This window comes from Oncorhynchus gorbuscha, linkage group LG20 (assembly GCF_021184085.1).
Source record: "Oncorhynchus gorbuscha isolate QuinsamMale2020 ecotype Even-year linkage group LG20, OgorEven_v1.0, whole genome shotgun sequence".
Classification (NCBI taxonomy): domain Eukaryota; kingdom Metazoa; phylum Chordata; class Actinopteri; order Salmoniformes; family Salmonidae; genus Oncorhynchus; species Oncorhynchus gorbuscha.
The window spans coordinates 43952552-43962658 of record NC_060192.1 but is presented as its reverse complement, the minus strand read 5'-3'; the positions used below and the strand labels follow the sequence as shown (position 1 = coordinate 43962658).

General features: G+C 43.9%; 1 protein-coding gene across 1 annotated transcript in view; it reads right to left on the bottom strand.

The window, feature by feature from the left end:
* The window catches only part of LOC124006925 (phosphatidylinositol 3,4,5-trisphosphate 3-phosphatase TPTE2-like), a 10750-nt gene extending 1348 nt beyond the window's left edge, over window positions 1-9402 (bottom strand). The window contains exons 1-6 of the mRNA XM_046317114.1: window positions 9070-9402; window positions 7804-7876; window positions 5460-5540; window positions 4664-4711; window positions 4388-4549; window positions 291-410 (exon numbers count right to left, since the gene is read on the bottom strand). Coding sequence (XP_046173070.1) covers window positions 291-410; window positions 4388-4549; window positions 4664-4711; window positions 5460-5540; window positions 7804-7853 — 461 coding nt within the window. The 5' untranslated portion in view covers window positions 7854-7876; window positions 9070-9402. The remainder of the gene's footprint in view (window positions 1-290; window positions 411-4387; window positions 4550-4663; window positions 4712-5459; window positions 5541-7803; window positions 7877-9069) is intronic.
* Between the last annotated feature and the right edge of the window lie 705 nt (window positions 9403-10107).

Genomic DNA, 10107 nt, shown 5'->3' with positions numbered 1-10107 from the left:
TCTAAAACCCTGGAATGAGTAGGTGTTCTAAAACCCTGGAATGAGTAGGTGTTCTAAAACCCTGGAATGAGTAGGTGTTCTAAAACCCTGGAATGAGTAGGTGTTCTAAAACCCTGGAATGAGTAGGTGTTCTAAATGTTTTGACTGGTACTGTATCAAAACAATCAGAGGCAGAGGATTGTGGGACAGGACTGAAGAGGGTGAAAGGGTCATGGGTCAAGCGGAGATACAGTCCAGTGTGAACCTGGGGTGAGTCTGGGCTCTGTAGTTACACCCAACCCTGTACGTACCTGGGTATGAGGCTGGCCCCTGTCAGGTCAGAGAAGGTGTAGATCATAGTGACAACCAGGGTGATGACAACGATACAGGCATCTATGATATTCAGTCTGGAACTGAAGTACACCTTGAACCTGAAACACACACACACACACAGAGAGAGAGAGAGTTAGACAGAGAGAGTCAGTCAGACACACACAGAGAGAGTCAGTCAGACACACACAGAGAGAGTCAGACACACAGAGAGAGTCAGTCAGACACACACAGAGAGAGTCAGACACACACAGAGAGAGAGTCAGACACACACACAGAGAGAGTCAGACACACACACAGAGAGAGTCAGTCAGACACACACAGAGAGAGTCAGTCAGACACACACAGAGAGAGAGTCAGACACACACAGAGAGAGAGTCAGACACACACAGAGAGAGAGTCAGACACACACAGAGAGAGAGTCAGACACACACAGAGAGAGAGTCAGACACACACAGAGAGAGAGTCAGACACACACAGAGAGAGAGTCAGACACACACAGAGAGAGAGTCAGACACACACAGAGAGAGAGTCAGACACACACAGAGAGAGAGTCAGACACACACAGAGAGAGAGTCAGACACACACAGAGAGAGAGTCAGACACACACAGAGAGAGAGTCAGACACACACAGAGAGAGAGTCAGACACACACAGAGAGAGAGTCAGACAGACACACAGAGAGTCAGTCAGACACACACAGAGAGAGAGTCAGTCAGACACACACAGAGAGAGAGTCAGTCAGACACACAGAGAGAGAGAGTCAGACACACACAGAGAGTCAGACACACACAGAGAGAGAGTCAGACACACACAGAGAGTCAGACAGACACACAGAGAGAGAGTCAGACAGACACACACAGAGAGAGAGTCAGTCAGACACACAGAGAGTCAGTCAGACACAGAGAGAGTCAGACACACACAGAGAGAGTCAGACACACACAGAGAGAGTCAGACACACACAGAGAGTCAGACACACACACAGAGAGAGAGTCAGTCAGACACACAGAGAGTCAGACAGACACACAGAGAGAGTCAGTCAGACAGACACACAGAGAGAGTCAGACACACACAGAGAGAGTCAGACACACACAGAGAGAGTCAGACACACACACACAGAGAGAGAGTCAGTCAGAGTCAGACACACACACACAGAGAGAGAGTCAGTCAGACACACACACAGAGAGAGTCAGACACACACACAGAGAGAGAGTCAGACACACACACAGAGAGAGAGTCAGACACACAGAGAGAGAGTCAGACAGACACAGAGAGAGTCAGACAGACAGACACACAGAGAGAGTCAGACACACACAGAGAGAGTCAGACAGACACACACAGAGAGAGTCAGACAGACACACACAGAGAGAGTCAGACAGACACACACAGAGAGAGTCAGACAGACACACACAGAGAGAGTCAGACAGACACACACAGAGAGAGTCAGACAGACACACACAGAGAGAGTCAGACAGACACACACAGAGAGAGTCAGACACACAGAGAGAGTCAGACAGAGACACACACAGAGAGAGTCAGACACACAGAGAGAGTCAGACAGACACACACAGAGAGTCAGTCAGACACACAGAGAGAGTCAGACACACACACAGAGAGTCAGACAGACACACACACACACACAGAGAGTCAGTCAGACACACACACACACAGAGAGTCAGTCAGACACACACACACACAGAGAGTCAGTCAGACACACACACACACAGAGAGTCAGTCAGACACACACACACACAGAGAGTCAGTCAGACACACACACACACAGAGAGTCAGTCAGACACACACACACACAGAGAGTCAGTCAGACACACACACACACAGAGAGTCAGTCAGACACACACACACACAGAGAGTCAGTCAGACACACACAGAGAGTCAGTCAGACACACACAGAGAGTCAGTCAGACACACACAGAGAGTCAGTCAGACACACACAGAGAGTCAGTCAGACACACACAGAGAGTCAGTCAGACACACACAGAGAGTCAGTCAGACACACACAGAGAGTCAGTCAGACACACACAGAGAGTCAGTCAGACACACACAGAGAGTCAGTCAGACACACACAGAGAGTCAGTCATACACAGACAGACAGTTCGACCAGTGCTTGGGAGGCGTAAGAGGTTGACTTTTACTCTTGAAAGTTGACAACATTAGAAGGTGCATTATCTATATTAGATTGTGCATCATCAGTATTCCTCGTATTGTCAGTCATTACAGACCATTTATAATTCTTCAGTAATGTCCAGATCAACACCGCTGATTCAAGGAGTTTAACTTAGTTTATGATGATTCATCAGTGTGTTCCAAGAAGGCCTTACTGCCCAGTAAAGGGCAGACCACTTCCTGGAACCATTTCCTGGAACCACGTCCTGCACATGACTTCCTGTTGAAACAGCTCATCATAGACAGCAGAGGCTCTCCCTCACTCAGGGGGGTCTCTGTCCTACTTTCACTTCATGTACAGTCGTGGCCAAACGCTTTTGAGAATGACACGAATATTAATTTTCAAAGTCTGCTGCCTCAGTTTGTATGATGGCAATTTGCATATACTCCAGAATGTTATGAAGAGTGATCAGATGAATTGCAAAGTCCCTCTTTGCCATGCAAATGAACTGAACCCCCAAAAAACATTTCCACCGCATTTCAGCCCTGCCACAAAAGGAGCAGCTGACATCATGTCTGATTCTCTCATTAACACAGGTGTGAGTGTTGATGAAGACAAGGCTGGAGATCACCCTGTCATGCTGATTGAGTTAGAATAACAAACTGGAAGCTTCAAAAGGAGGGTGGTGCCTGAAATCATTGTTCTTTCTCTGTCAACCATGGTTACCTGCAAGGAAACACGTGCCATCATCAGTGTTTTGCACAAAAAGGGCTTCACAGGCAAGGATATTGCTACCAGTAAGATTGCACCTAAATCAACCATTTAAATCAACCATTTATCGGATCATCAAGAACTTCAAGCAGAGCGGTTCAATTGTTGTGAAGAAGGCTTCAGGGCGCCCAAGAAAGTCCAGCAAGCGCCAGGACCGTCTCCTAAAGTTGATTCAGCTGTGGGATCGGGGAACCACCAGTACAGAGCTCAGGAATGGCAGCAGGCAGGTGTGAGTGCATCTGCACGCACAGTGAGGTGAAGACTTTTGGAGGATGGCCTGGTGTCAAGAAGGGCAGCAAAGAAGCCACTTCTCTCCAGGAAAAACTTCCAGGACAGACTGATATTCTGCAAAAGGTACATGGATTAGACTGCTGGGGACTGGGGTAACGTCATTTCCTTTGATCAATCCCCTTTCCAATTGTTTGGGGCATCTGGAAAAAAGCTTGTCCGGAGAAGACAAGGTGAGCGCTACCATCAGTCCTGTGTCATGGCAACAGTAAAGCATCCCGAGACCAATCATGTGTGGGGTTGCTTCTCAGCCAAGGGAGTGGGCTCTCACAATTTAGCCTAAGAACACAGCACTGAATAAAGAATGGTACCAACACATCCTCTGAGAGCAACTTCTCCCAACCATCCAGGAACAGTTTGGTGATGAATAATGCCTGTCCAGCATGATGGAGCACCTTGCCATGAGGCAAAAGTGATAACTAAGTGGCTCGGGGAACAAAACATCGATATTTTGGGTCGTGGGCCAGGAAACTCCCCAGACCATTATCCCATTGAGAACTTGTGGTCAATCCTCAAGAGGTGGGTGGACAAACAAAAACCAACAAATTCTGACAAACCCTAGGCATTGATTATGCAAAACTGGGCTGCCATCAGTGTGGCTGTGGCCCATAAGTTAATTGACAGCATGCCAGGGCAGATTGCAGAGGTCTTGAAAAAGCGGGGTCAACACTACAAATATTGACTCTTTGCATCAACTTCATGCAATTATCAATAAAAGCCTTTGACACTTATGAAATACTTGTAATTATACTTCAGTATTCCATAGTAATATCTGTATCTGACAAAAAATATCTAAAAGACACTGAAGCAGCAAACTGAAGTGAAAATGTATATTTGTGTCATTCAAAACTTTTGGCCACGACTGAGAACACACACACCGTACACACTCGCTTACCCCTCTACATAGACCCGTAGCAGTACATCGGTGAGGAAGAACAGAGAGATGATGAGAGAGACCGTCTCTAGAACGTCCCCCACATCTCTGCTCCGCGTCATCAGAGACAGGTCTACTATCACCAGCACTATATCCACTATGATCAGTACCACACCAAACATACTGGAATACAGAGACACAGAGAGAGAATAATTATCATCCCCCTCCACCACCACCCCACAGTCACCCCCCTCCCACAGTCATTCCCCCCAGTCATCCCCACCACCATCATCCTACCGGAATCCGAAGGACATGACAAAAGGTGTAATCTTCATCCGAATAAGTCTGTAGAACGAGGAAGAAAAAAAAACGAATGATGACACTCATCAGAAACAACATCTCTATACAGTTGGAGGTGTGTGTGTGTGTGTGTGTGTGTGTCGTTGAGATTGGAGCCGCGGTACTTACTGGTGGGTCATTCCATATCATTTCAGCCATGACAACATCTGAAATTGTTTCTGTCGTTAGAAACACATGACATGAGCTGCTGCAAAATACTTTTGTTGAAATTGAATTTGATTTTAATCTGACTTAATCTCAAGAGTACTGATTGCACCCAAATTAGCCATTTTAATTCATATAACCATCAATAAATAACATCCGATTTGGACCATAATTCTTTCTAACAATGAGTAAGACACGAGGTAGCCAATAAAAACAGTTAAAAGTAATTATAATCCAAATTAGATGTTAGGTACTATATTTATTGAAGATATATATTTATATTTATTGAAGATATATATATATATATGAATCATATACATTAAAGAAAAAAGGGCCAATTTGGGTTCAATTAATTTGTTTTATTTCTCAGAGATCAAATTATATTTCAACAAAATAATGGAATTCTAATCTGTTTCTAACAACAGAAATAATTTGCTCTTCGTTGTGCATTTTCAGGTGGACTGATTCTGGTACACCAGGTTCAGCACTGTGTGTGTGTGTGTGTGTGTGTGTGTGTGTGTGTGTGTGTGTGTGTGTGTGTGTGTGTGTGTGTGTGTGTGTGTGTGTGTGTGTGTGTGTATACACTTACTGATACATGGTATCAGGGTCAGCACTCTCATCCTTCCCATCGTCTATCTCCACCTTAGCCTCCTCCAGCTTCTCTACACTACTGAGAAGGAGAGAGCGAGGGAGGGAGCGAGGGAGGGAGCGAGGGAGCGAGCGAGCGAGGGAGCGAGAAAAGGAAGGATGGGGAGAGATCAACATCAATTAAAAGCTATGTTTCCATGTACATTATGTTTAGACACTTAACATGCTACTGCACTGTTGGAGCTAGAAACACAAGCATTTATCTAGATATTACTGCACTGTTGGGGCTAGAAACACAAGCATTTAGTTAGATATTACTGCACTGTTGGAGCTAGAACATAAGCATTTAGTTAGATATTACTGCACTGTTGGAGCTAGAAACACAAGCATTTATCTAGATACTACTGCACTGTTGGAGCTAGAACATAAGCATTTAGTTAGATACTACTGCACTGTTGGAGCTAGAAACACAAGCATTTATCTATATATTACTGCACTGTTGGAGCTAGAACATAAGCATTTAGTTAGATACTACTGCACTGTTGGAGCTAGAAACACAAGCATTTATCTAGATATTACTGCACTGTTGGGGCTAGGAACACAAGCATTTAGTTAGACACTACTGCACTGTTGGAGCTAGAAACACAAGCATTTAGTTAGATATTACTGCACTGTTGGAGCTAGAACATAAGCATTTATCTAGATATTACTGCACTGTTGGAGCTAGAACATAAGCATTTAGTTAGATACTACTGCACTGTTGGAGCTAGAAACACAAGCATTTATCTAGATATTACTGCACTGTTGGGGCTAGGAACACAAGCATTTAGTTAGACACTACTGTACTGTTGGAGCTAGAAACACAAGCATTTAGTTAGATACTACTGCACTGTTGGAGCTAGGAACACAAGCATTTAGTTAGATACTACTGCACTGTTGGAGCTAGAAACACAAGCATTTAGTTAGATATTACTGCACTGTTGGAGCTAGGAACACATGCATTTAGTTAGATACTACTGCACTGTTGGAGCTAGAAACACAAGCATTTAGTTAGATACTACTGCACTGTTGGAGCTAGGAACACATGCATTTAGTTAGATACTACTGCACTGTTGGAGCTAGAAACACAAGCATTTAGTTAGATACTACTGCACTGTTGGAGCTAGGAACACATGCATTTAGTTAGATACTACTGCACTGTTGGAGCTAGAAACACAAGCATTTAGTTAGATACTACTGCACTGTTGGAGCTAGGAACACAAGCATTTCACAACACCCGCAATAACATCTGCTAAATATGTGTATGTGACCAATAAAATGTGATATGAAGTAGAGGTTACGGAGTAATTCATCTTGTCCTCTTTGTTGATCCTCTGTCAACATGCGGTGGGAGACGAGCTGAAGGACAAATAGCTGATGACCAGTTGTTTCAAACCAGGAAAAAGCTTCTGACATCAGCAGAAAGTCAGAGTGACTTACAACACAGCAGCCACACCTCTACAGTAGTCTTGACTGACCATTCTTAAGGTTTATCCCAAATGGCACCCTATTCCAAATATATAGTGCACTACTTTGGACCAGAGTCCTATGGTACCCTATATAGTGCACTACTTTGGACCAGAGTCCTATGGTACCCTATATAGTGCACTACTTTAGACCAGAGTCCTATGGTACCCTATATAGTGCACTACTTTAGACCAGAGCCCTATGGTACCCTATATAGTGCACTACTTTAGACCAGAGCCCTATGGTACCCTATATAGTGCACTACTTTGGACCAGAGTCCTATGGTACCCTATATAGTGCACTACTTTGGACCAGAGTCCTATGGTACCCTATATAGTGCACTACTTTAGACCAGAGCCCTACGGTACCCTATTCCCTATATAGTGCACTACTTTGGACCAGAGTCCTATGGTACCCTATATAGTGCACTACTTTAGACCAGAGCCCTATGGTACCCTATTCCCTATATAGTGCACTACTTTAGACCAGAGCCCTATGGCACCCTATTCCCTATATAGTGCACTACTTTAGACCAGAGCCCTATGGCACCCTATTCCCTATATAGTGCACTACTTTAGACCAGAGCCCTATGGAACCCTATTCCCTATATAGTGCACTACTTTAGACCAGAGCCCTATGGAACCCTATTCCCTATATAGTGCACTACTTTAGACCAGGGCTCTTAGTAACATTTGGGACTCAGACCTTCACTGCTGAGCATGTCATTGTAAAAGAATATCTCCTAACAGTAGCTACTTCTGCAGATTACTCATTAAAAGACAGTAAAGTTGGACCTTGCGTGTGTGCGTGTGTGTGCGTCTGTGTGTGTGTTAACTTACCCATTAACTTCCTTGGAATCCGACCCCGGATTGAAATGAACAGATGTCATGATGGTCGTCTTATTTCTCGTTCCTGTTATAGAGAAAATATATCAAAACAGGCAGGGGCGGACTAGGACTAGAATTCAGCCTTGGCATTTCTAACACACGGACCACTTTTTCTTGAGGCCTCCATTATTACCTAAGTAACGATAATTTGTAGCAAAAAAAACCTAGTTAGACAGGCCCACTGGGCTAAAAATGGACCAGCCAATCAGTCATTTGCCAGAAATGTTAGAAGACCAGTCCGCCCCTGAAACAGAGATTTAAAGTTCTCCCATGTGGCTTTTGGTGACATGTTTCTGTCAAACACTTTAGAGTAACAAATGGCACTCTATTCCCTACATAGGACACTACTTTCGAAAAGTGTCCATAGAGCTCTGGTCAAACTATGTAGGGAATAGTGTGCCATTTGGCCCATTTCTAAATGGACAGTGTGTCTGCTGGTTACAATGTTTGGACTAGCCAAGAGCCCAGGCTTTCCACATGTAACGTGGGTTTACGGGTGTCTTAAAACATGCGTTTCCCGAAACACCGTTGATATACGGCTTAATACTGACCCTAAAATGTACTAAATCAAGTCTAGTCACATCATTGCGCACATGTTGACTGTGGCCTATAACGAACAAAATACAGCTCAATTGAATTAACATGAAATTGACTTCAATAGTGTTGAATTACATAGTATAGGTTATTTATCTTCTAACGCCGTCATCTCGGGTTTCATTTGAAGCATATTTTTTTGTTTCATCGTTCGCTTGTTTGTAACAATTGCAAAGACATGGTAACTATTTGTAGTCAACTTCACAACTAAGTTATCAGCGGTCACAGAAAGACAGATAAACATCGATTCTGTTGAGCCTGGATCTTCGGTGTATAATTTGACGCGGTATATGAACAAAAAAAACGCATCTGCCGACGCACCGTTCTACGTGTGGTCTGAATCAGTCGGTAAAATAACGAGCGGTGTCCAGTACAACTTTAGTAAAGACGGTTTTAGGTAAACAGCTCGGGAGATTTAAACGACAGACTTATTACGATGCTTCTGGGGAAACCATCCACTGTAGTTGACACCCACACACGGTCCGGCAGAAAGCACTCAGAATAAACGGGATCTCTGACCGAAACAAACACACAGTCTACACTTGTTGCTGTACTTTTGGAAGAATGGATGAAAGATTAACCAAAAAAAATGATCTGGAAAGTTGTGGCTACAATGTTACAAACCTAACGACTCTTTCAGCAGCGTAGAAGAGTGCCGAGGTGCTGCTCTCTCCCCTTCACCTTGTTTTCCGTTCGGTTTATTTTCTTTATCCAAACGAATCACTGTCGGTGAACCGGGTCGCCTGTATCGGTATGTGTGATATCCGATTAGGAAGTATACGAAACTAGTCTTGTGACTGTTCGAGAAGAAGGATCAAAGGTTCACCGAGGTATTTTTTCCTTCCATCCTCCTATTCCTCCTCCACTCTCTGCAAACGTAGCGGTTTTCAACTTCCTGACAGGCGGATCGCTCAAGAGTGACTTCGAAATTTAACGTCTAACCGTATTCTGAGGACGTCGAGAAATGCCTTCAAAAAACAGGCAAAAATGGGCGCTATTTATCGTCAAAAAGGCTTGCGTTTCGCAATGGGGTGGCGGATGGGTGTAATGCAATTACTCTGGATCAGAAGGTCACGTGTTCAATCCCAGTGCTGGACACAAATGTATGTTTTAACCAAATCCCAAACCCTTACCTTAACCATTCGGACTGAATGCCTAAACTTAACATTTTACAGTTTTTGCCGATTGCTTACACACTGAAAGGGAATACTGAGACAAAAGCATCAAAACCTTAACTTTTGTAATCATACCTTTAAACAAAGGCACCAAAAGTACAAACTCATTTTCTGCTTTGCACTTTGGTTGCATTTCTGCAACACACTACTTACAAAACACTACACACTGTTTCTTACATTAGACACTTCATTCAAGAATGAAATCTCTTGCAATCATTGGGAAAACCGCTTCTATTCAAAATGCAAAACATACCTGAAATTGGCAACACCCACACACACACATGAAAACACTTCTACAGTAATTGAACACCAATTAGTCTGAGCCTCACCACCACAAATAGACCTCAGGTATGATCAGCTCTTTTGTGAGAACTTTGCAAACATGGAGGCAGTGAGAGGAAGAGGAGAGGAAGAAGTGTAGGGAGAGGAAGAAGTGTAGGGAGAGGAAGAAGTGTAGGGAGAGGAAGAAGTGTAGGGAGAGGAAGAA